Source organism: Fistularia commersonii, chromosome 20 (assembly GCF_037954325.1).
Source record: "Fistularia commersonii isolate RoL2024-O1a breed Wild chromosome 20, RoL_Fcom_v1.0, whole genome shotgun sequence".
Lineage (NCBI taxonomy): Eukaryota > Metazoa > Chordata > Actinopteri > Syngnathiformes > Fistulariidae > Fistularia > Fistularia commersonii.
This window is the reverse complement of record NC_141303.1, coordinates 13,843,974-13,871,071: the sequence shown is the minus strand read 5'-3', so window position 1 is coordinate 13,871,071 and position 27,098 is coordinate 13,843,974. Positions and strand designations below refer to the sequence as shown.

Sequence of the window (27,098 nt, the reverse complement as noted above, 5' to 3'; positions counted from 1 at the left end):
TGCTTTCTTGAAAAAACAATGAAAAATACATTAAAAGCACATGCTATTTTGAGTGATCTGAGTGATGGTTGCCATATGAAAATAAAGAGATGCCTATGTTTTTGTCTGTCCTTTGTTCTTGAATCTTTATTTTGAATTGCATCATGCCGGAGACCATATTCTATATTTTAATTAACTCAGGCCTTCTGATAAGATACCAAAAGGCAGCATTAGCTGTGTATGAGGTCATTAGAGGTTACAAGTAAACCCCAAAAATATTGGTCAAATTTCCATTAGAAATGTAAATGGACAGTAAGAACACATGATACATGAGGGGGAATAAAAAAATAAAGGGTGTAACCAATGATTATTTTTCAGAAGAAATCAGTAAAAAGTAAGAAAAATGGAAAAAGATATAACAAAAGATAAACATTAACATGTTAACTAGAATTTACTTTGATAAAACACATCACTGCTTGTATCACTTTCAAAGCAATAGTAGCTGGTTGAACCGTGGGTCAGCACATGGTCTCCAGGTTCACTACTAACCTATTATTTCCCCTTTCTTAAATTTGACACATTCCAATCTGAGAAAGAAAATATTTTTTCATTTAAACACAAAATTTTATTTTTTTTAGACCGCCCTTTGTCACGATAATCCTTTGATAAGGATTAACCATGACCCCGATGACTGTGAACCTTCATCGACATTTAAGACTAAAATTTAAAAAATCTCACCTATAGTGCAGTTGCAGCAGGTTTGCTCATGGACCCACTTAGTAAAAATATATGATTTTAAATACTTTGAAAACAAATTGCAGTATTACATTTGTTATATATAGTAAACTTTAATATCACATGAAATACAGTCATTGAAATTTAGAACTTAAAATATAGCACACATTCCACATTTGTTTGCTTATTTAAAAAAAAAATATATATATAAGAAGTAAGACAATGCAGCCTTGGGGGGGCACAAGCCAGGGTCCATTTGAGGCGGTCCCAGAACCGTATAAATGCAGATCGTGAAGAGCATCTGGTATTAAACTTGTGCCAGAACTAAATATGTAAATCAAATGTACGACTCATTGGTTGAGGCCCAGGTTAACAACAACTGCCATTGGTGCTGATAATCTACAGGGTACTAGTGGGAATTGTGTTCCTTTGGTTCCAAAAAGGAGGAGCAAGGCATTTTCAGAAGCAGAGAGAAAAGAGTAAAGAGAACGGTCTGGGACTGAGAATAGCGACTTTGAATGTTGAATATAGTGACTGCAATGTAGTGGTCGATGAGAGTGTAGGCAGATAGCATAGGATGGTCGTTTGTAGGATGAACAGGGTGATAAGGAAGATGGCGATGACAAAGGGAGAACACAGAGAGATGCGGTAGAAGCTTAGTGGGCAGGGTGGGATATGGTTTGCAAGGAAGAGTTAAAAAAGGGATGGGGTGGTCATGGAGAGCTTCCAGGTGATTGGACAACTATAGCTAATGTGATCAGGGACACAGTTAGGAGAGTACTTAGTGTGTCACCTGCAAGAAAAGTAGATAAGGAGACTTGGTGGAGGAATGAGGAAGTGCAGGATTATATACAGATAAAGAGGTTAGCAAAGACAATGTAAGACACTGGGGGGACTGAAAAGAGAAGAAAGGAGTACAGGGAGATGCAGTAGAAGGTGAGGGTAGGTGGCAAAGATGATGACTTGTATGCTTAGTTGTAAAGTAAGGAGGGAGATAGTGGCACAATACAGGTTGGCAAACCAGAATGTGTGAATGAGAGGAAGCCAAGTGGAACTGTGGAGCTACAGGGATTGGCGATACAGAGAGTAGAGGATTTCTAGTACTTGGGACCGACAGTTCAGAGCAATGGGGAGTATGGAAAGAGGTGAAGAGCCCGTGATGCTTTATTGTTAAGAGATAGTGGCACTGAGGAAAAGACAAAAAGCAAAGCTGCAGTAGCAGAGATGATGTTGTTGGCGTTCTCTTTGAGAGTGACGAATATGGACAGGATCAGGAATGTGTCCAGCAGAGGCAAGGACAACACATGTTAGATGTGAGATTGGAACTGCCAGGCAGGAGGCCCCGAGGAAGACCAAAAAGAAGATTTATGGATGTTTTGATAGAGAACATGAAGTTAGTGTGAGAGAAGAGGATACAGAGAATACAGTTAGTTGGAGGAGGTTGATTTGCTGTGGTAACCCCAAAAGGGAAAAGCCAAAAGGAAGAGAAGAAAAAGAATATCAGGAGTATGGCATGATTGATATAATTTGCAATGGTTTTGTGTTTGACTATAAAAATTGAAGGGCAACTTATTCTTCAATCTAAACAGACCAAAGTTGGGGAGGTGGCAGCGCACTAGACTAAATAATGTCTCATTTTGTACCCTGAACATCAAGCTGGCACATCAATTCCACCCAAAGGAAGAGACTGCACATTTTTGAGTCAGGAATATACAAACAGAAAATATTTTAACACTTGAAAGGTATACATTTTGATGTGAGACAAACGTGCATTTAACAGTTGTGACTATAGAATATAAAGACGAATAAAAAGAAGCAAAATCAGTGTACCTTGCTGGTGTATGCCTTTTTTAACTAGCTATTGTTCATTATATATTTGCAATTTCAATTCAGTTTTGACTGGATATGTATTTACTCACAAATATTTGAATGTGTGTACATGGCTTCAAAGGCAGCGGATTATCAGCAGCAGATATACCAACCAAGAAATTCAGTGCCAAGGACTTTGAAAATGATGACAGCATGAGATGGGAACTTTCCATCCTGAATCAAAAAAATCAAAGACACTAGGTTCTAGGGAACAAAGTGCAAATTCAGTCCTTCTCCCTCTGTTGAACTAGAGATACATGCCATTAATGAGGTAATCAGACTCCTCTGTAGTCAAAGGTCGGGCTTTCTTCAGCTTGTGGTGAACAAGTTTGAGTCGGCAGCCAATCATGAGCAGCAGCAGAGCCGTGATGATCAGGCCCACTGCTAATGGAAGGATTGCACCTTGTGGATGAGGAACATCAGAAAGACCAAGATCAACGAATACGGTACGTGAAGAAAAATACAACAATGCACAAACATGAGGCAGAGGATTAGGTTCAAACCTGATTCTGGGACTGGATGTCCTCCCATCATTGAGAAGGGTTTGGAGACAGACATGTTGCTCTTCCCTTGGCTTTGGGAAACTCTTCCCGCAGCTTCAATAAAAGCAAAAGAACAATTCGATTGAATGTATGCATCTGTCGTTCATGCATTGAGTACATCTTTTTCTTGAAGGTCTTTGAGGATTCACCCCACTCTTACCTGTCTCTGTCTGCTTGGTGACAGGAGGGGTTGCAGTCGCTGGTTTGAATGCTGGACCTTAAGAGAGTAAGATTGAAAAATCCATTTTACATTTTTTAAATAAAAGTAGTCAAAATGTTGACAAGTCAAGTTACAATTTTAGACGAGTATTTATTCGTCATTTAGCAGAGATGAAGATGTTGAGGTTCTCTTTGGGAATGACGAGGATGGATAGGATCAGGAATGAGTCCATCAGAGAGACAACACATCTCAGATGTTTTGGAGAGAAGTTCAGAGGAGCCAGACTGAGATGGTTTGGTCATGGACAGAGGAGGGAGAGTGAATATATTGGTAGAGGGATGCTGGATTTAGAGCTGCCAGGCAGGTCTAGAGGAAGACCAAAGAGAACATTTATGGACATTGTGAGAGAGGATATGAAGGTAGTTAGTGTGAGAGAGGAGGATAAGGAGAATAGGGTTAGATGGAGAAGGTTGATTCGCTGTGGTGACACCTGAAGGGAAAAACCGAAAGGGAAAGAAGAATTCATTCATCATTTAGAATTACGTAAAGGATGTGAATGAAGTCGGAAATGATTTGACTAAAATTCAGGGTTGAACATTACGATCTTAACAGTTGGCCCAGTTGGTCAGGATCAATGGCTGCATCACCTCAGAAACTCACTTTCACACTCCTATCATATTAACACTCTGGGAGATAGACAGAGCTCTTGTTACTTATTTCCACAACCTGAGGAAAATATCATTCTCAAAATGTTTTAAATTGACTATTCTCTTAACATTCATAGTATAGCATCTGCTTTTTCTTCTTTCCATGTCATAGAACTCAAAGCTGAAACTTTGACTTTAAGGTCAAAAAAAGTTTTTTTTCTACCGGCAAAGTAATTAATTCTGCACCTCATTCTTTTTCTTTAAACCTGTCCATGCCATCTTTCAATATGAACTGTTGCAAACTGTTGTAGAAAGTATAAGTAAATAAATAAATGGAAGGAAATTGAAAAGATGCATCTCCTCACTTTTTTGTATACATTCAGTGATACAGTCAGATTTCTGCAGGAAGTTGTTATGATTGCCCTGGCAACCACCATACAGGAAATGTTTGCATTCTCCTGCATCCGAGTCATAGTACCAGCGGGGAAAGGTGCCCTTACATGGCCCCACAACTGGAGCTGCTGAACATGGATCTGTAGTGATGGAGACACACATTGTTAATGCACTCTCTGATTATAAAAATATATAGCTTAGAGAAAAGAATGAACGACAGTTTATTATTACTGTGCAAGCAGGATTTCATTTGCTTGTTTGGACTGTTGCAAACTCACATATTTCTAGGATTGTTTTTAAGTTTTCACTTTAAATATTCAACCTGATTTTTCAATATTACTTTTTATGATGCAGTATGTATTTGCACTGGTGTGTGCAAACTGACAGAATAATAAAGCACCAGTCTACTGGCTGTATAAGCACACGTGTAAAAATATGATGCGTATATATATCAACATGATAGGAACACTAAATCACCAAGATTGCACATACTTTTGCTTTTTAATCCACATTATTCGAGCTGATATGGCAAATTCAATTATCAACTTATTTTTGTGCAAGGTGTATTCCCCTCAGCTAATGAAATCTACACTAATTGTATTGGAACTGTGCTAAATCAGAATGTAATTTAAACCATTATTAACACAGAACAGTTGAGTGATAGGTATTTAAAGATGAATACAGTGAATCCAACTAATACAGTAACACAGCTAGCACTTATATATATATACAATATATATATAATGCGTTTGACATGGTTGAAATTTTGATTAAATTTGCTTTCTAGACGTGGCTATCTGTTGTCCTCATCCTGCCATGTAAATCCGGGGATATATTTCCCAACAATGCTGCGCATATTGCCAAAATAACTCACCAAAGAACAATATTGAATAATCTCAACTCTCAAACAAAGCAAATAAAGTCACTGCCATTTGCAAACAAAAATGGTGCAAGACTCACATCATTACCAAATTCATATACAACAGAGAGCAAAGGTCAGCAATATTTCTGGACCAATTCATTTTCATTATTTCTCCCTTCTAAATACAGGTGACATCTAAGCTTTCAGATCTTTTTGAGTTTTGAAATGTAAATGTTTTTTGGACATGTTTTAAAGAACTCCACCTCAATAGTACCCATGGTGAAATAGCAGTAAGAAGAAGCCCCTTAGGTGTCAAGCTGATTCAGGGATCAGATGGCAGAGAGGATAGAGAGGCTTTGTTCCAGCACTCACTGAGCTCGAAGCATGGAGCTGCTTTCCCTTGGAATGTGGAGTGGCCCTGTGGCTTTGCCAGCATTCACTTCAATGCTATGACTCCGTGGCCGCTTACAGTGGCTCCATCTGCTCGATTGTCCAGATATACACTGAAAACCTCTCCATATGAAGGGACACTGGCCTGATCCCAAGACAACTGACGATCGCTATAATAGATTTTGTTGGAAATATCGAAGTGCATTTCTTTTGAGAGATCGATAGGAGACTGCAGATTATCTAAAACTAACAGTGTTATTTTCCTGACATCTTTCCATGAGTTCTCAGGAGAAATCCTTGATCAAATAATAACACCTTCCTCTGTGGAAGCAAGGATATAAGTATTGGAGGTGCAGATATCCATCACTTTTGGAATTTATAAATTAGTCTCACGATTGAATACATCATATTTTGCTGTATTCCAGGATTATAAATATGAAATAACAGGTGAGACCATTTTTTTTGGCAAAAATACTTTAAATGATTGGACAACCCATATGACTATAGGGAGGAGGGTCGACACCAAAAAAGCAAAAGTAAGTATTTCAGGATCTTTGTAATACGGCTTTTGTGCCAGACCAGCACTAAATAAAGCACTTTAACCAGCAAAGCACAATTTACCCTGAGTCACCGATTCCTTATATTGCCTGGGTGTTTGTGGGAGAGGGACTTGGGTCCAATGCTGTGGGGTTACGACATTCTCCACAGTCTTCCTGGCTCCAGCCTGCAGCATCGAACCGTCCTCCGCTTCCTCTGCCAGGGTCTCAGACAGGTGAGAGCTGTGGTGATCAACAGGGTGGGACACTGACTTCCGACTGCCGTCAACTACAGAATGTAGAAAAACGAACGTTTCATTTGTGCACATTAATTGCTGCTCATTAAGTGCTTTCAAATCTTGATCACAACAGATGTGCTTTACAATTACATGAAATTAAGGTTTTCTTACAATTTGGGCAGAAGTCTTCATCAGAGCGATCTGGACAATGTTGCCTCCCATCACAGGCATAGGTGATGTCAATACAGCAACCGTCATCACACTTAAACTGGTAGTTTGAGCAGCGGCCTGTACACACTGTGAACATAAAATTACCCCACAACTCTAACTCACAACTCAATGCATTCCTTTGAAAAAACCCTGAAATGCAACATTGTCACTAAGACAGGAAAAACATTACAAATATTCAGGCAACGATTTATTTATTATGAAATTTGTAATTTGTTAATAGCGTACATAAAAGAAGAAGAAGATAAAGAAAAACAATCCATACTGTGGTACCATAGCTAGATAATATATGATTGTCACTGATTAACTGGCTAGTCCCAACCTTGTCAAATTATTTGATTCAAATTGGCTGTGATAACAACAGATAGTAAAGTATCATTAAACCAAAATGTGAGACAACTCATCTTGCACAAACAATTTGGGGGGGGGTTATACATCACCTTCTGCTTGGTGTTTTGGTGCCAGCACATTGACAGAAACATTGTCAGAGCTCTTTTGACCAATGGTGTCCGTAACTGTCATTTGGAAAGTATAGATGCCTTCCTGCAGATTTCCTATCTTCAGCAGCCCTGGGTGAGTCGCCTAGAACACAGTCACATACAGAGTAATTAAAACTTACAGTACAATTTCCTTGGACAGTACAAGTACAGAGTGAGATTTGTGAAGACCCCAAAATGGAACAGCAATGCATTTGTTGGTCACACTATGTGCCCAATATCTGCCAAACACAATAAATTGCTTACTGTCATTTTTTTTTCAGAGATCAAAAAAAGAATCCATATGTGATAGGGATTGTGGACAAATAAAAATACAGAACACAACATACAAAAGCCCTTGTTTTGCAGTTTGTAATCAGTATAAAAAAAATACCAGTTAAGGTATGTAAAATCCCACATCTGATAATCCACTTAATCTTCATTTTCAGTGCGTGGTCATGTCAAGTTTGACAGTCTGATGCATAAATACATTTGTCCAGATGTTGCAATAAGAAATCTCATTGTTAAGAACTCTGCAAACTTAGAGATTTTATGATATGCAATGATATTTTGCATAACTCCTTAATACTGAAGTACTTACGAACATTCTGCTGGAATTAAATAGAAACATTTATGATATAAATATGGAAAGATACAATTTAAAGTCTTGAAGATGCAGAAATTTGTGAAGATTGGGAGGACTTATATCATCACGACTGAAAATGAATGGAGAGGCTTGACAGAATAAAATTGTAATAAACAGGTAGACATTTCCGGGCAGACACTGGCAGATTAACACGACCAATGAAAATACAGAAATGTGACTAATGTTTATGAGGTCACTTAGCAAATATTGGAACAAAAATAGAAAACATGTTATATTTCTGTGCATTGTTTTTATTCATGCCCGGTTTCTGTCTATGTTTGTCGTTAGTGGATCTCAGTTCAGTAACACAGATTTCAATAATTTAGCAGTTCTTGATTTTAATTTTAAAGTCTTGAATTTGTGGCTCATTGGGATCTGCACAAATTGTCCACATTGGTGACTGAAATGTGAGATGGCCTTGAGCACTGACCCTCATGCTAATGGCATTGCCTCCCTTAACCAGCGTCCACTCATAGCGACTTATCCCGTGATCGTCCACGCTATCCCGGCCATCCAAAACAGCCCAGTCTGTGGGCAGCTGGATCACCACATCCTGCCCGGCATCACTGCGTGGAGGCTCATCGATGTCTGCAAACCGCAACCCCCCCCCCAAAAAAAACAGCGTTAAACATTTATCAACAATTTCTACCTTATTTCAATCTGACCTTTTTAAACTGTTAAATTTCTTTCTTCAATAAGAATTCAGAAAATGAAAAGGCATCACAAAACACCTCTCGATTGTGCTTGTGTACTGGTTTAATTTTACAAAGCCAGAACCTTCAACACAAATCATTAACCCGGCTTCCCTGTCTTATCACTATATGCAACAACAGTTACTGACTGGCTATAAAAAGCTAGGGTGAAGCTGACACTCTGACAGCAGACAAAAACGTATAGTTTTGCATATATTTGTTCCAGAGATTAAAGATTAAACTGAAAACGGTTTTGTAATATGAAAAATGTATCGTGGGACTGAGGACACTGAAACGTTTCTTTTCTGTTTCATAGATATAAGATCTTGTATACGCCTTTCCAGTATGACCTGATTTTATAAGTAAGGGTGTATATCTTGATAAGACTTGTCAGATTTTTTAAAACAAACCTCCAGTTAAAATAAACACTTCAAATTATTTGCAAAAGGAAAACCTACTCAAAGTTCCATGGTGCATCACTTGTAAGTGCGGCTGGGCAGTAGGGAGATATATTTAATTTGAGAAAAGTTTTTGAATAGTTAACCCTCTCAGGCTCAAATTAAGTTGTAGTTGCAGGAAAAATCTGATATTTGGCTGTCGCAAATCTGCAACATCTGCCTGGAGAAGGTTAATAAAGAAGACAAAATCCAAGTATATAATGTGGATCTTATATTGTGGAAACCGCTGATTAAATTTAAAGAGTACTCCATTGGAAAAAAAAAATCAGCGTGTTTGCCATTAAATACACATTTGATACCCCTCAATCCTACACGTACCATGGGATTATGGTGTAGATAACGCTGCAGTTTTAAAAGTACCGCTTGTTTACGAATACATACCATCCAGGGACAACCGCCTGCGAGCTGATCAGGTAGTAAACGTCAGTAACGATTCTAAGGTTAGTATTTGCGATTGGATGCGTCCCACCTTGCTTGTCATTATCAGGGAGAGCCTCCCCGGGCCTCCCCGAGGACCCGCCGGAGAAACCAAGGACTTGTACATTCGTCGTGTTCTGGGAGCGGCTGTACGTGATGAAGCCTTGCTGCGGTGCGAAGGAGCAGACATTTTTGTTTCTATAAGTGCAGTTGAACAGGTAGCATTTAAGGGTGTCCCCCGGGTGCCTCGGGTCTTCCTGAACCACCGCCACGGTGCAGTGAGGCTGAGAGCAGCAGGCGTGTACGCAATCCTTCCAGATAAACACACCGTCCGGGGCCAGCAGGAACGTGGCTCCTTGGTCGATGGAGGCCCTCGTCCGGATGATGCGCTCCCGGACGGCGTTGAAGTTGCTCACGCAGGAGTCCGTCACATCCCCTCCCATATACGCCTGGTCTTGCTGCAGCTCCTGGAGGAGCTCCTCCACCACTGATATTTTGGATTTCAAGTCCGATATGGCTGAGCTCCGGGTTTGGACACATTGCGCTGCGTACAACAACACAACAAAGGCGAGCAGCGGCCGGTGATGCTGAAGCAGAACCATGTTTTTCAGGCGGTTAGACACCGTCCTTTTCTGTGGCCGCCCGGTCTCCGACGCATAAAGTCCTTACCGTGAAAACCGCAGCCCAGTTATGCCAACAAAAAAAGCCCAAGTTTCCACACTATCGTTTAAGTTTTCGAGAAAAACCGATGGTTACCTGACGATGGCGGCAAAAGAAATCGCCCGTTGTCATGGTGAGGAGGAGACTGCCGCGAGACCTCGGCAACTGCGTGCTCGGTGTCACTGACGTCACACCGGTGATAACAATGGCTAGCGCTGTTAGTTTTAGCTAGGTTTACTCAGGGAGGATTCTATTTTGTTGGAAATAGAAAAATGAAATGGTCATTTAAAGAGAAACTGGGTTACTCATGAGCTTCCTGTATTTACATTATTTAGTTATTGTGACAGAATTCTCCTGAAATCTCGAAAAATTCGTCACTCCTTTGATTTCCCTAAAGTTGCTTGGATCCTCTAAATAAGGGGTGCCAACTCATTTTGGTCCGGGGGCCAATTATTACCTAGAAGTAACAGTAAGTCCATATTTTCCCTTTTTTTCAGTGTAAAGGAGATAAACAAATAAATTATAAAAATCTGTACATGTAATGAACTGCTCCTTTAAAAAATACATGCCGAATTAATATCAAAAAGGAATGGATGAAATGACACCCTTAAAATGTTGTTGGTGGGAAAATTTACCACTACAATTTATTAGAAAATTTATTGTTAAAATGTATAAGAGGAGGTATCATGTTTACAAGACTAGCGACTGCTATTCTGATTATTAAATTAATCTTTTTATTTATTTTTTTTTGCTACAGTTTTTGTGTTTTTTATAGAAATAAGAAAAGATAATTTTGACAATGTCACTAGACATTTTTTCATCCAATTTAGAAGCAAAAAATACATTGCAAAGTTACTTTTTCTTTTTTCCTTGCCTGTTTTTTTTTTTTTTTTAGATGCATGTGAGAAAAAAACGCATGGGCCGCACTAACACAAAGATTTGATTTCAGGCAGGGGGCCACAAAATGTTGTCCGAGGGCTGCAACTGGCCACGACTCCGAGACCCCTGCTTTAAATAAACTAGTATGGGTCACCGGACAGCCCGTGATTCATCAGAAGACCACGAAAAAATACCTTATTTCAAGACCAGCTTTTCAATATTAACATTCCCCATCCATCCATTATCTACAACTTATCCTACACGCAAGAGTCGCGGGGGATGCTGGAGCCTATCCCAGTTGCTATCGGACGAGAGGTGGGGTACACTCAATCGCAGAACACGAATATTTGTGTATGCATAATATTTCAGACACACACAAACACACACACACAAATAAGAGCAAAAACCCTCCATCCATTTGAATTTGCAGTCATATGTACAAAATATTTCAACATATTTCAATCTAATTGGACACCTGGTTAATAGAAAACACACATAGCTTGCACTGTTTGAAGATGAAAAGCTTTATTTTCACGACATATGTTTTGAACAGTATGGAATATGAACCAAAAAGGTTGTACTGTTATGTCTGACGTCTTATCAATCAGACATCTTTGTTGAAAAAAAGGTCAACGGCTGTGTATGAAATTTGTTTTCCTTTCAAATTTTCAGGACAGGATGCATCCAACTCAAGGAGCCTAACAACTAAACCAGAATTTCAGGATGCCTTTACTGTATGTATAAGTTGAAATGGCGAAATGATCTAACGTACTAATAATTATTGAATTAATATTATCTGGATTCGTGACACTACAAAATCATACAATACATTACATCATATAACAGACTCAGTCCATAAACATGGAGACCATTTAACTATATTAAGTAAAGAGAACAAAACACTTTATGACTCAATATGTGCATGTTTCATAAAATAAAAATGTATAATTATAAAAAGATGTGAAAAAGCATAGACATTTTAAATGTCAGTAATGTTAAATATAACAACAGAGCATGCTTTGACATCCTTCAGATTCCCATAATTAAATAAAAAAACAAAATATAAATAAGGTAGTGATAAAATACCTAGAATAAACACATTAGTATATCAGAATAAAATTTAAAATGTTGAATGTAGTATTTTGTATCTCAGGCTTAGAATAGAAAATGGTTAGTCTCCAGTTTTGTAAACATCTTTAAAGACAGGAAAAAATGTCTGACAGTTTTTAGTTGTGAATTTGAATCATCTCAACTATAATCATAAATTTTAAATTTGCTGTAAAAAAAAAAAAAAAAAAATCAGTGTCTTATCCATCAAGTGTAACAAAACCAGTGGCACTTCTCAGTGATTTTTGCTTTAAACATGGCCCTCTGCAAATATCCCATTCAGTTCCTCTCAATATGATTAATTGTCAAGTCCTGCAAAATTGAAAACCTGTTCTGCATCAAATGCAAATGCAGGCTCTTTGAACAGCTCGACTCCTATAAATACTGAGGTAACAAGGAGAACACTGAGCTATAGAGAAAAGGTCCTGCTTTCGGCTTAGTCGCTCCTACTTAAGGCCTCAGGTTGGCTTCTGTCTGTAGACTGTGATGGCTTTCCATACTTTGCACAAGATTCCACCCCTGCCAATACAAAAATCGTCTGACACGACTCATGTTTCTAGCATTCATAGTACTATTGTACTTTTAACATGCATTTTCAGGACTACATCTTGAATACATCAGATAAATGGTTCACAATTATTTTGATAAGTTGGAACAATTTTTTTGTCTCACCTCAGTTTTAAACTCTTGAGATCATCTCTGGTTACATCATGGAGGATGTCATTCAATGTATACTCCTCATTGAGTATCTGAGGACAATAATGTTTGAAGGTTTTATCATGAAAATATTTCCCACACACAATAATTCTCATGGCTTAAATATCCCAATCAAAACTATCTGCAGGTAATAGGAACACGACAGTAACAGATGGACAATGACAAGGTAAAAAGTGCTGTGTGAGAACTTTACCATGTCTATGGACTCCTGATCGGCCCCACAATGCCTCAACCATCCGCTCAGTTCTATGTTTTCATGACTTTCTTCAGGTTGACTTCTCACCCCATCTGAAGAAATGGGTCCGTCTGCTGGGGAAGACGAGGGACAGAGTTCTTCAGATACACTCAATCCATTTAGTGCATCAAGCATCAAATGTTGCAAACCACCAACAATTCTTCCTTATATGGCTTTTAAGAGTAAATGTTCCCCTCTACTATTGTCTTAGCAATATATAATGTACATAATAGTCTTCAAATTAGTGCACAGGATTATAACTCTAGATAATCCATGTGCTTCTTTCCATATACAATTTATGTCCTTTTTGTCTTGCATAAGGTATGATCTAAGAGTCTTGCATGACCAGCGTTAGTGAATATCACACACTGAATGCAGTGCCTCTTGATTAAGGTATTAAAATGTCACTTTTACTCAGGGAGCCGCTGCTGTATGCAAAGTGTAGAGGCATTGTAGAGATGTTGTGGTTGTGGGTGGAGTATTCCACCCTTCTTTCTGTAAGGAAGATTTAACTACCTGCAGGCTGAGATCGCAGTCTCAGTAGTCTGATCTCCTGCTCTCGCTCCTCCAGGACTTGCTGAAGGATAGCTTGGTACTCCCTCTCCTTCTCCAGCAGCTGCTCCAACAACCTGCGATCAGAAAGACGGGAGAAAACAGGAACACCGATTCCCAGTTTTCAGTCAGTTACCTGTGATGAATAATGTAAAAAAGAGATGTTTCTCAGGACAGGTATTTAAGCTCAATAACAATGTAGCTGATCAGGACTTGGAAAAACCTGTTTGTCTCAAGCTTCATCCTTCCAAGTTCCATGCTCACAGAGCGTTGCGCATTATGGGATTCATGTGAGACGGTGGAGCTAAGTGTGCTGACTCCAGATGTGGCCACAGTGTCATCATGCGCAGCGACTGGAGGCGCCCGGCTCTGGTGTGTGGAGTCTCTTCGTGGCTCCCCATCATCGTCAACATCGTCCTGGTCAGTCGGGTCACTTTCTGACGCCAAGCTGAAGTGAGGCCTCAGTTCTGAGTGTGAATGCAACAAATCATTTTTATTGAACGCGACTAATAAAAATGACAGGAAAAGATAGAGTGTTGGTTGACATGATGCAGAGAAGGAAGGTGGATATACTGTGTGTCCAGGAGACCAGGTGGAAAGGTAGTCAGGCTAGAAGCTTCTGAGTAGGCTTTAAGCTGTAATATATTGGTACTGACAGGAAGAGAATAGAGTAGAAGTTATCTTGAGGAGGAGTTTGTTTGGAATGTTTTGGAGGTGAAAAGAATGTCAGATATACTTATGATTCTGAAATTGAAAATTGAAGGTGTGATGCTCAATGTTGTTAGTGGCTATGCCCTGCAGGTGGGATGTGAGTTTGAGGAAGAGAAGTTCTGGAATGGGCTAGATGAAGTGATGCAGAATATCCCCAGAGATGAGAGAGTGGTAATTGATGCAGACTTGAATGGGCATGTTGGTGAAGGCAATAGAGGAGAAGAAGAAGTGATGGGCTAATTTGGTATCCAGGATAGGAACTCAGAGGGACAGATGGTGGTAGATTTTGCAAAAAGGATGGAAATGGCTGTAGTGAACACTTTTTACCAGAAAAGACTGGAACATAGGGTAACTTATAAGAGCGGAAGTAGGAGCACGCAGGTTGATTACATCTTTGTGTAGATGAGGTAACCTGAAAGAGATCAGTGACTGCAAAGTAGTTGTAGGTATAGGTGAGAGTGTAGCCAGACAGCATAGGATGGTGGTTTGTAGGATGACTCTGGTGACAAGGAAGATGAAGAGGACAAAGGCAGAGCAGAGGACAAAGTGGTGGAAGCTGAAAAGGGAAGAGTGTTGTATGGTTTTCAGGGAGGAGTTGAGAAAGGCTCTGGGTAGTCAGGGAGAGTGTCCAGATGATTGGACAACTACAGCTAGTGTTATCAGGGAGACAGGTAGAAGAGTACTTGGTATGTCATCTGGAAGGAAAATAGATAAGGAGACTTGATGGTGGAGTGAGAAGTGCAGGAGTATAGACAGAGAAATGGTTAGCAAAGAAGAAGTGGGGCACTGAGAGGACTGAAGAGAAGAGACAGGAGTACAGGGTGATACAGCGTAAGGTAAAGATAGAGGTAGCAAAGGCAATACAAAGGGTGTACGATGATCTGTATGCTCGGTTGGACAGTAGGGAGGGAGAGAATGATCTATACAGGTTGGCAAAACAGAGATAAAGATGGAAAGGATGTACAACAGGTCCAGGTGATTAAGGATAGAGAGGGAAATGTATTGACAGATGCTAGAAGAGTGATGGGAAGATGGAAAGGTGGCGACACCTGAAAGGAAAAGCCGAAAGGAGAAGAAGATTTGTTGTGCTATGTAGTTAAAAATGGATATCAAAATATTTAAAAGAATAGCAAAGATCATTTTTTCACCTTTCATTTGGCCAAATGTGACAACTATTACAGTTATGCTAGATCATATTATATTGCTACTGTACTTGTAAAATTTTTAATGATTTTTCTGCTCACTGATGCTATTTGCAAGAAATAATAAAGATCAAATGAGTATTTTCCAATAATTTAAATGACTACTGCCACAAATTGACCTGTTTTTTGGATCATTACTTTCATATATTGTAAAAAGGTTGATTTAATAACAGGCTAACTTGTCCTGAAAATGTACATATACTGTAGACTAACAAGTGAATGAGAAAAAAGGGAGAGAAAGTGACCTGAAAGGAGTTATCATCATTTTGTTTTTTAAGTATCTGCAACTATCATAATGGCCGCTGTCTTCTGTGATATTTTTCAGAATAAATGTTGTGGCAAATAATCAATTCAAAAACACCTTTTGGAAATTTTCATAGTTTTCCATCAAATTACAATCATAAAACTCAACTCCTTAAGACAGTCTGATCAAATTGCAAATTCTCTAAAGCAAGACATGAATTCACACGAGACAAACGAAACGTGACCTGAAACCCTTGAGCAATTTGTAAAACGTAGTGTTCTTTTTGCCTTTTTTTGCTAAGAAGAATGATTTGCAATTAAATGTCATTTTAAATGAAAGCACTTATTCCTAATGGAAAATTTGAGTGACTTTGGTCAAATGGAAGGGTTTCACTTTGGAAATACAAAGTACAAGGAAGTGAGTCATCACTCATCAGGGATTATTTATTCCTTTTATTGAATTTTGACTTTATTTTGTGTTTGGTTGTCTGTATATGTGCGTTTGTGTGCGCATGCAGGCAACCACAAGCACATACAAGCCTCCTTTATCAAATTAGATGTGACTTTTTGGGGGAAAATAGAGTGATTTGGAGAATTAATACCTAGAAAAATGTTACAGTCTCCCTTGATATTTCATCGGGAATTTGAGAACAACAAAATTTATTTTAACTTAGATAATAAAAAAAAAATGTATATCAATTAATATCTCATATGTATGTTTGTATTGTCAAATAAAACTAGCTAATTCATTTTTTCGGAGTTGCACATTGATCATTTTGTCATTTAAAATTCTTAGGCCTTTAAAAAGTCTTGAATTTAGGCTCTGTTGCTGCCCTCAATGAAGGCTGGGCTTACCTGGCACCAAGATGGTGATGGCGGTCTGCACGGCTTTTCGAATAATGTTATCCAGGGCAAACATCCAGTGAGGCTTGATGTTGTGGTTTCGCAGCACTTTGTTAACCTGTGAAGTAAGATTATTTCTAATGAGAAATACATTGAAGGTATAACTAACAATGAGAGATATAGGAAACAGCTCACATAATAGATAGTTTAATAGTTTATTTAGATATTTATTTTTCTGTCTGTTGTTTTAGTCATTTATTTGCACTTTCTTTACTTAAACATCACCAAGTAATATTGGTAAAATTCTTTTATAACAGTAATTATACATTTTATTTATAAGCCTCTCTCTTGAGACTCATTTATTCATTATATTATTTTGTATGGATATGAAGTATTCTATATTTTAGTTTTAAAGTTGATAATACTTTTTCATCTCATCTTGCTTACAACTGGCCGGGTTGTATGCTTTTCTACAGTCATTTTTGACAGTCATTGAAATGATAGTCATAAAAAAGCCCAATAGGAGGCATCAGAGCTTCATTGTTTTGCAGGATTATGCAATAGAGTTTAAAACAGCAAAACAGATGCATGCTCTGGTGTCTTTATACCAACGTGGTACATTTGCTTGGTAATGCAGGGCTGCCTCTTTTTTTCTCACAGAATGTGCAATGATTCCCTACTGCCTTTGATTTTGCTGCACCCTGTCATTTTAAGTATTTCAAAATGATCTGTCTCTGCAGAAAAACAGCAAAATGGCAGACTCCTGCTGTCTCCAGCTTAACAACAGATATAATGAAGTGTTCTGAGCTGCTGTTTATGAAGTATGAAGGAAGTATGAATTTGAAGTAAGGATCAACTCTGTCTACTAACAGGTGAGAAAAAAAAAACAACATACTGCTCCAGGAGAGGAGATAGTAAGCTGATGTGAATTTTGACATTTCTGTAGTTTTAAATTTGATCTGTAGCAAAGCTGAAGGAAACAGGTAAAATGTCTACAGGGTTTGGATTTATACTTTCAATATTCTTCATCACTAATCGTAAGCCAAATGAAATGAGATCTGAGCAATTTTACTCGAGATTTAATTCTCAAGTAAAAAGCTTCCTTTTCTTATTGTGCTAACCTTGACGCATAACACTATCTGTTTTTGAGGCTGATACTCACAGCGTCCTGGAAGCCAAACAGCACAACCTGAAGCTGGCTGATGGACGTGCTGTCGAAGTCCAGCTCAAGCTTGAGTTGAGACAGAGTGTTGGCGATAATTTTCCGGTCAGCCATACGAACAAAGTCAGCCAGGCTGACCACGAGGGTGGATATGTGATGGGGCCTCAGCTTCATCTCCTCAGATCCCTGGTGGTTGGAGGAGAGTGCAAAAGTAGGGCTTTATATGGTGACTATTGTTCATCGTTTCATCTCTTCTGTGGTTATTTTCATGACTTACCTGAGTGAAGGAATCCATCAGGTTGGCCACCACCTTGTCTTGGTCCTCGGTTAGTATGTGGTGCAGGGTGGCTCGCCTTTCGCTGTCCTTCCGAAGCATGAAGAAGCCTGAATCTTTCTCATCGGGAGATGGAGGGGCACTGTGGTCCTCAAAGTTCTCCACTGGAATGCTGAACGTAAACACAAAAAACATGTATTTGATGGGAGCTCATTTAGCTCGGCTACCAAAATATTCCATACAGCTAAAAAAATGTTGATGCCTTCAAAACGGTATTTCCACAATAATCATCATCCTACCTCAGAAAGAGAGACCTGGGTCCTTTTACATCTCTCTCACTGTAGCACTTGATGCTGGGCTTGAAGATGAATGGGTTAGTATTGAGGTCGTTGTCAGGGGACACAGAGCCATATTCACTGCTGCTGCTGGTGTCTTCCACCACCACCGGCACTGGCAGGGAGATACTCCGAAGGTACTCTGAAGGGTGATATAGAAGTCAGAGGATGCAAAGCTTGTTGTGTGTTTTCAGTAACATCAGAACAATTTTGATAGGCACTGCTTTGTAATGGGGCTCTTTGCATATCAGTCTGATGATAATGGAGATTAACAAGAGGGAAAGTGCAGATGAAAGAGAGACTTTTATTTGCTAGTTTGTACAGCTAGCTCCACCATCCATGCAAAAAGCATGGGGGAAAAAAAGTGTGGAGCAAAATTCATGCAGTGCGAAGTCCTTTTTAAGTTCTTAAAAAGGGCAGAATTGCATTAGATCGATAGCTGCTGGCAATAGAAACACAAATCCAACCAACCAAACAAACAAACAAAAAAAAACAGGCACAAGGCTAACAGTTTTTATTCAATCCACCGAAACACTTCAGGAAAGTTACATCAAGATTATGGCTCAAATTTGCATTTAAGAAAGCCAAGCAACTCACCCGACCCTGGTGACAGAGCTGTGAGGGGAAAAAAAATATGTATCAGCAGTTTAAAGAACAAAACAAGACACAGTTTTCCTGAAACTCTAGTAGAACATTTCCAAGGGTGAAGTGAGGCAGGACCTTCTGTCCATGTGTCAAGGCTTTTAATAATCACCAATGTGGTGTCTTTGTAAAACTAACAAGCAATTTTGGAATATTTTTAGATTTAGTACAGTCTCAACCTTTTTTTTAGGGGGGGGGGGTTTAGGGGGGGGTTAGGCGTTTCAATTTCTTTCGTTTAAGATAAAAAATGGAAACCCAAGTGTGCTAAATGGGGGATGAACATAACATAAACATAATGAAAAAAAAAAAAGAATAATTTATTGGTTTCCAAGGGGAAATTTTTTCTACTCATTTATTGTATATATAGTATTGTTTGGAACCAGTTCTTCAATCTTCCTTATTCTGAAAAAATAATCTGCTGTCTTAAACATAACTATTACCTCTTGCTCATGTATGACATACTTGATAAAATTTGGTATTTAATAAAGTCTAAAAAGCATCCAGAATCTACATAAATAAATGCATTAAGCCATTTATTGTTTGCATTTGTGTTACAGTTTTTATTCATATAAAAGTTAGCACTTTGATAAAGCCTCTACCTCAAGCAGTTGCCATGTTGAGTATTTTATTTACCTTGAGATCAGAAATGATCAAACACTGACACAACACTGCTGATGTAAACAAAACTCACCCGTGAAGCTGCTTTTACCCTTCTTCTTTCGGCTGGTCACGGTGAGGAACTCGTCCGTCAGCAGGTCCAAGGCGGTGGCTCGGCGGTCTGGATCAGGCTCAAAGCAACGCACGATAAAGGCCTTGGCCTCCAGCGACATGGACTCCGGTATCTCTGGATGGATCTTAAACATGCCCACCTGTAGAAAAAGAAGACACATGGCCATGAGTTCAGTTATAAAGCTGTTTTGGGATCCATTCAACCCTCGGGGTAAAATATAGCACTTCCCATGAGACAACTCCCACTGTTTACCCAGAGAGACTCAGGCTTGGCTGCACCTTGGGAATATGGCAGAGCAATAATGTTCAAAGTTCAAACACGAGGCTCTCATGACAATAAGAGTGCTAGAAATTCCTGTCATTGCTGTTGTGGAATGTTGACTTAAGATTAGGTGGGAGATACCCCTCCCTTTGGGCATTCCACAAGGATGAGTGAAGAGAATATAAACCCTGGAAAACCTATTGCAGATATGAAATGATATGTTCTGAAAGGTGCAGTTACATATTCTGAAATCATGATCACAAGACAGGTTCCTGCTGGTATATTCTTCTTCAGCTGGCCTTAACATACAGCGAGGCGTGTGCTGTCTTTCGCTGACGTACATCTCCCAATTCAAAACAAACACACAGAGTGCGCAAAGAGATCAAACAAAGACACACACATGCACCGAGACAGGAAAAACTCAACGGAGCTGTTCGTGTTTGTGTTCAAATAAATGCTTGTCCCTGGTGTTTGGAGTTTCTACTGGGCCCGATTGGGTTACAGTTTGCAGGTGCATTAACTGCTTCTTTCCAGAAGGGTGATGATTACCCGTGGAGGATTTGGTGAAGTAATTGAATTTACCTTCTTCAAATAGACATTTCAATATGTATTAGGAGAATCAGGTAAAATAGTAATGATTAAAATTTCAAAAAAAGAAACAACACCAATTTAAAATGAAGGATATTTAATTTATTTGAAATCTAACCATAGATACATATTAGGTCAGATGAAGTTTAAAATATACCATGAAATACAAATAAAAATTAGGAAAAGCTTATAAGTTAAGCTCCAATAACAGTGTTGTCGAATGGTATAGACTGTATACAAACTGATTTTCATTCAAAGAACAATGCAGCTCATGCTTAAAATGGCAGTTAATACTTACTTCAGATTCACATTTGTGTTGACTTTAGTTGTAAAAGGAAGCTAGTCAATTGTTCTCAGTGACTCATTTCAGACATCAGGATGTATAGTTAGTCATTTTTTGACAATTTAGTGCCTATCCATTACAATGGCTCGGGGAAAACAGCCTTTCCCTTCGTCATCTTGTCTGTCTTGTCCTAATATCCACGCTTTGACTTGTTTTTAGGGTTACGGTGGTTGTACAGCTGTGCTTTGTTAGTCTGTGCTTTCTCTTCTTGTCAATAAAAACAAAATGTTTTATTTAGAGACTGCATGCATGTGAGCAACATTTTCTGGCAACAGCTGACGTTTGTCAAGTAACTCTAAACAGAAGGACGCTTCATTTGTACGAAACCACCTAAAGTCAGATGAGCTGCAGTGGACTATTCAACTGATGTTTTGAAATGAAATTAACAGAAAGCTTTGACATTTGCAAAATAATCTGTACTTCAGCAGTGAAGCATTTACAGTAGGAATTTTAGCTGTTTATCATTAAAACCTTGCGGAGGAAAAGAGCTACTGAAACACCTCCTACTACTGAAAATATAAAATTAACTGGCATCTATTCCAGCAGGTGTCTCTTACCTTGAACATGGCTGCCTGTGGTTCTCCAAGTTCATAAAAAGGTGGTTTCCCAGTCGCCATCTCTATGATGGTGCAGCCCAGAGACCAGATATCCGCAGGTTTGCCGTAACCCCGAGGACCCTTGTCAATAATCTCAGGAGCCATGTACTGTAGTGTGCCTTAAAAAGAAATTATTAAAACATAGGATCAGGGCCTGGAACTGATTGGAAAGTTAATCAAGGTTTAGATGCACTGCTTGATTTTTAAAACCATTGTTCTGTTTTTGAAGCTACCTACCCGGTCAGATACTTTTTTGAAATTATCAAAATTTCAAAAAGAACAGGGAAGACAATTCCAATTTTTTTTTTTTTTTTAATTTTTTTTTTTTTTTTTTATAAAGTATGACTCTAAAAACATGAAACACCTATTTTTCCACTTGAGTGCTTAAACTATCAAACTCACAACGAGGCTCAGCATTTGTGATATAAGAATTCTATTGAATGAAAGACAGCAAAAAATAACCCAAAGAAAAGTTTTATCTGTAAAAACAGATTTTTTCAATGAAACTAAACAGGTTAAAAAAGTTGTTCAGGATTTCAAACTGTGTTGCAACAGCAGTGCACCATTTCTACGATATTATCTAATCACAGCTCAATCCAAAGAAACATTTTCAGATCCTTGTTGAAAGGATCTCTTTGTTCTAACTTTAGCCTGCAGAGTACACACTGCTTTAAAAAGCTTGTGGACTGGGCTAAAACAGGCTATGACCCATTTCTACATTTGCTAAAAAGGAGTTACCTAGTTTCCTAAAGGAGCACAGCCATTCAGGGTAAGTCTCTCTTTCTTTCAATCCATTGCCAAATGATCTAATCTAAGAGGTAAGACTGAGCCCCAGCTGACCACCGTGACAGCACGCAGGAATAACTCCGCCCAACCCGACTGTAGACGCCAGCCAGTCAGATGAGTAGCAACAGCTAGTATTCTCAGTGATATCACACTCCAGTTGAGGAGTCTGGATAACCGCCCAGGATTATCTTTCTGATCTATTATTCATGGCCAGCATTATTTAGTCTTCTCCTACCTGTGATTCAGATTTTTTTTTCTGATAACTGACATGGGGGCGCTGATTTACTAAGGATGCAAAATAAAATCAATTGCATGTTGCACATTTCACCGGTTTACGTTTTCAAAGTGTTCCAAAAAAGGATTGGACACTTGGTTAGACATGGAGAGGTTAATGTGAAAATATGCAGCCGGGGTATTATAATGAGGGTTTGGCGTGTTTGAATGGTTTAAGCACAAGTTTGGGGAGAAAGGACAATTAATATGCAAAATTTGATTCAAGCCTATGACACGAGGGAAAATCTGAATATATCAGAAAAACACCCTTAGTGTGTCAGCCCAAAAAATTGTGGTCACTTGCTTAACAAGAAAAAGAGCTAATTAAAATATGAGACAACGGCAATCAATGACCGAAGCGAAAAATGCACAATAATAAAATGCTGACAGCTAGAAAACATTAACACAAGTTGAAAATCCTGTTATATCCTTTTTTGAGCCCATATTCCCACTGTACTGCAAATATAATGTGCAAGTTTCGGTGCTCCTGCCACATACATATTTTATAGATAAATTCAAAATTGCTGTAATTATTACATTGCCTATCTGACAGAAACATCTTCATCTCATTATTTCGCACACATTTTGCACACATTGCACATATTGTTTTGCCTATATGTGAACATAAACCTCATGGTGACTGGTGGTAGATCAGATACCACACTGATGGCGCTGTTCAGTTTAACACACACAAATCTGACTGTATGCAAACTCAAACAGAGAAACATGTTGCAGTGATTGACTTGAGCTGAGTCAACCTGCTCTCCCACCAAAAGTGTGCCTTCTGTAAAACAGTATCAATCTTTATTTGTTTGCGTGCACCTGTAAAAGTCTCTGTGCATGGGTTGATCCCAGCCAACCTCTTGGATGTGCCAAAATCAGAGATTTTCAGGACACCACTGTAGGTGTTGATGAGAACATTATCCCCCTGTGGGTTAAAAAATGACATTAGTCATACACGCTCAGCCTACTGTGTTCCAAACATGCCAAGATCATAATTACATCGAGAAAAACCAGGGCTCCAACGCATCTTTGAAAGTGTAAATTGCATAATACTAAATGGAGGACAACCTCCCATCTGAAACAGGTTGATCAACATTTGCCTTGATGCTTGAAGGACCGGATTCTTAATTGAGGTAAATGTATGATGTTTGTTTTTGATTAATAAATAAAAAGCTGATGCAAATTAAAGACAGGCATTATCACTGTTGTCGCAGAGAAATCAAAATAATAACATTCTGCTTGGAACAATTAAAATTTAACTTCCTCAGACCCGGCGTCCACATGCATGGACATCACATTTTGGGTTGACCTCTTCCAGTATTCTATGGAAATTCAGAGTGTATGAATGTCGACATCATGTTTGTCAAAAACATCATCATATTAGCTTGAGGGTTAGGAGTATAATCCAACCTTATGGTTCCTTCATGCGCGTTGGTCTATTTATGTTTATTGTATATTGTTTTCTTTATATACAGGACTGTCTCAGAAAATCAGAATATTGTGATAAAGTTTTTTTTGTTCTGTAATGCAATTAGAAAAAAAAAAATAAATAAATTGCTTTTTCATGATATTCTAATATTTTGAGATAGGATTTTTGAGTTTTCTTAAGATGTAAGCCATAATCAGCAATATTAAAATAATAAAAGGCTTGCAATATTTCAGTTGATTTGTAATAAATCTAGAATGTCTGACATTTTTGTTTTTGTAATTGCATTACAGAAGATAAAGAACTTTATCACAATATTCTAATTTTCTGAGACAGTCCTGTACGTTAAATTGAACTGTACAATAGAAGGGTGGGAAACAAGAATAAGTTGTCATGAAAATTAATTTCATGCTTGGATTTTCAACAATGCTGAACATACTGGTGCTTGGGAATTTTTTGAAAGATTTCATGATGATGGTTACTGCTAACAGTACAATACAAAGCAATATTCTGTTTGTGTATCCCCTTGTGAAACACTACCTGTGGTAAGAAGACCATAAACATCTATAATAGGAATATAAGCATTCAGTAGCGCATTACCTTGATGTCACGGTGCGCGATCTGATTGTCGTGCAGGTATTTGAGTCCCTCCAGGATTTGCCGTGTGTAGAAGCCTATGGTGGACTCGTTGTTTTTCAGAGGGCCCCACTTTGACCTCAATAGTGCGGACAGACTGCCTGGAAGGTACAAGACAAACTGCATCCGTCAAGTCAATCATTCTGACGTGAGCTAGGCTGCTTGGTTTTCAGTGTTGCTATTTTTCAGGCTCTGGTATGTAAAAGTTTACTCTTGCCTTATTAAAATATGCAGTCGAAAGTAGTGCCATACGCACTCCTTTCGTCATCATATTAAGTCAGATCTGTCAAATAAAGTCAAATAAATATGAGCTGACCGATTCATCAATCCTGCTATTTGGGTTCATTTCAAACCGTCCATCTGCATTTTGACATCAGTAAGGCTTTTAGTGGATTGTAAATGGGCCTAGGACATTACATTATATTATATTACAGTCATTTGGCAGACGCTTTTATCCAAAGCGACTTATAAAAAGTGCAATTCAGTCAGCGTAGATCCGAAGTGCCAGTAGTCGGAAGTCAGAAGTGACCACTCTACCAAATAGCCATCTCAAAGGGAGATGGCTCCCTTTGGAAGAATTGGGGACGGTTGAACACCAGGCTGGCTGTTGCTTTCTGAATAAGCTCCAGAGGCCTGATAGTCGCCAGTGGGGCACCAGCAAGGAGGGAACCGCAATTGACTTGCCTTTTTTTTATCAAATGACTATTGCAGGGGTGGGCAAACTACAGCCCGCGGGCCACATTTGGCCCGTTGGTCTTTTTCATCCGGACCGCCAAAGATCGGAACAAAATTCATACTTGATGTAAATGATTGAGTGATTGGATGAATGAATCTGGGAACTCAAAAAAGACACTATTTCATTTTTTGAGCTATTTTCCTGAGCTGAATGACACAGATTGGCTTTGTGATTTAGCCTTTCCTGTGGACATACTGACACTCATGATTGAGCCGGACGTGAAGCTACAAGGGAAAAAACGTTTTGTGCACAAAAAGCAAGCGAACATCAGAGCCTTCAAAACCAAGCTGGCTTTATTTTCAAAGCAAATGTCAGACGAGTCTGATATGTACTGTTAATAAATGCGTTTTTTTTTTTTTTTATATATGTATCGTATCTTGTGAGGACCCGGCCCGTCTGTCAAATTTTAATGCGGCCCCTGAGCCAAAAAGTTTGCCCACCCCTGGAATATTGGGATTATTTTATCCTCCAAACAGTGGGAAGCTGTCAGTAACCTCTCACCTCCAGGAACCTGCTCCATGAAGATCTTAATGAAGCCGTTCTCGCTGATGGAGCCCAGGTACTGCACGATGTTCTTGTGCTTCAGGTGCTTGTGTAAGGCGATCTCCTCGTGGAGCGGCTGAGAGTACCTGCCATTCAAATAAGTATAAAGTAGCATATTGTCATCCTCTTAAAAGAAGTCATTTTTTTTACAAAAATGTTTTTTTTTTTGCCAAAACCATCTCCTCATGATGCTGACCACATCTGGCAAAATTGCCTACATCCTCAGTTGAACAGATTGTGCCATTCTACCCCTTTAGTAGAAATTGCCTATGTCAAGAGTGTGTCAAATGGTTCAGTTTTTTGTATTTCCTGAAAAATCTGAAAAAATTATTTTAAGAGGGTGACAATATTGAACGCTCAGAAAAATTATTCAGAATTCTCACGATTAAATGTTAGCCATTTGGTGAAATGGAGAGAATATTATAACGATAATCATTATTAGCATTATTAGCGGGACACTTGAGCATATCCAATGGAAATGTTCAGTTCAAACAGATGAGTGGTTATCAGAAAAAAAACAAAAAGATTAAATCAGAGAAACAATAAGTCTGAATCACAATATCTGACCACAAAAACAAGGCACTTCTTTATGCTTAAAATCAGGCCTCACAGCAAAATCTCTCCATATCCTTCTGCGTCATACATCCTTTGCAACCTACTCTTACTCCCTCAATTTTCAGTGTGAATCCACTTATGATTACAAAAATAAATAAATGAACAATTTCTGCCCTTTGCAGTCAAGTACCCTTTGATACTCTTGTAGCACAAAATGAATTGGCACAATTGCTTTAGATTGAGTCCAGCAGTTGGAAATATAATGACACAGGCATTTGAGGGGAGAAAGCGGTGGGAAAACAAGATGGGTGGTCTCGGGTTTGCATGCATTGTTTTTCTACAAACCAGTCACATTAGTCACCTTTCACCAAATCAATGGAGTGGTTACCAGCCCACTGAATTACAGAGACCACCGGGGACATTTTTGAAAAAAAAAAAAAAAAAAAAAGCATGTACGTAGCACAAAAACATAAAATCTATGGAAGCAAAGCAAGTATATTCTAAGATAAGCAAAATGTGATGGCGATGATGTCATCAATCACAACAAAGGCTGCTGGTACTACTACCAGATTATTTTCTATTTAAAAGATAAATATGAAAATATTTTATCAAAAACACTTTTTTTTTTTTTTTTGCTGATTTTGTGTTTGTTGCTTCGCCTTCACAATCTATGTCTCACTCAGCTATGTTTAATGATGAGTAATTATCACCCATTTGTTGACAAAGTCTGGGTAATGTCAGATATTTGATTTGAATTCTTTTATTTTGTCTCTGATTCATTAAGGGTTGTT

General features: G+C 38.6%; 2 protein-coding genes across 4 annotated transcripts in view; both read right to left on the bottom strand.

The window, feature by feature from the left end:
- Positions 1-111: 111 nt before the first annotated feature.
- Positions 112-10,100, bottom strand: lrp11 (low density lipoprotein receptor-related protein 11). Of its 2 annotated transcripts, XM_086167442.1 has the most exons (9): positions 9,322-10,100; positions 8,133-8,290; positions 7,021-7,162; positions 6,524-6,649; positions 6,199-6,402; positions 4,298-4,465; positions 3,286-3,342; positions 3,087-3,179; positions 112-2,985 (listed from the first exon to the last, which is right to left on the bottom strand). In XM_086167442.1, the coding sequence occupies exons 1-9, from the start codon at positions 9,869-9,871 to the stop codon at positions 2,831-2,833; spliced, it is 1,653 nt and encodes a 550-aa protein (XP_086023568.1). In that variant the 5' UTR covers positions 9,872-10,100; the 3' UTR covers positions 112-2,830. The 2 variants fall into 2 exon arrangements, with proteins under 2 accessions (XP_086023568.1, XP_086023569.1); XM_086167443.1 differs by lacking the exon at positions 4,298-4,465.
- A 1,216-nt stretch (positions 10,101-11,316) lies between these two features.
- Positions 11,317-27,098, bottom strand: part of map3k5 (mitogen-activated protein kinase kinase kinase 5) — a 65,772-nt gene continuing 49,990 nt past the window's right edge. Inside the window, exons 16-30 of one of the 2 annotated variants that reach the window (XM_086166919.1) lie at positions 25,711-25,838; positions 24,438-24,574; positions 23,231-23,336; positions 21,311-21,468; positions 19,523-19,700; positions 18,787-18,804; positions 18,154-18,331; positions 17,858-18,026; positions 17,581-17,766; positions 16,431-16,536; positions 13,643-13,886; positions 13,384-13,496; positions 12,826-12,938; positions 12,588-12,664; positions 11,317-12,434 (exon numbers count right to left, since the gene is read on the bottom strand). In XM_086166919.1, the coding sequence (XP_086023045.1) occupies positions 12,374-12,434; positions 12,588-12,664; positions 12,826-12,938; positions 13,384-13,496; positions 13,643-13,886; positions 16,431-16,536; positions 17,581-17,766; positions 17,858-18,026; positions 18,154-18,331; positions 18,787-18,804; positions 19,523-19,700; positions 21,311-21,468; positions 23,231-23,336; positions 24,438-24,574; positions 25,711-25,838 (1,972 nt within the window). In that variant the 3' untranslated portion in view covers positions 11,317-12,373. Of the gene's footprint in view, positions 12,435-12,587; positions 12,665-12,825; positions 12,942-13,383; positions 13,497-13,642; positions 13,887-16,430; positions 16,537-17,580; positions 17,767-17,857; positions 18,027-18,153; positions 18,332-18,786; positions 18,805-19,522; positions 19,701-21,310; positions 21,469-23,230; positions 23,337-24,437; positions 24,575-25,710; positions 25,839-27,098 lie in introns of both variants that reach the window. The other variant, XM_086166918.1, reaches the window with a different exon arrangement.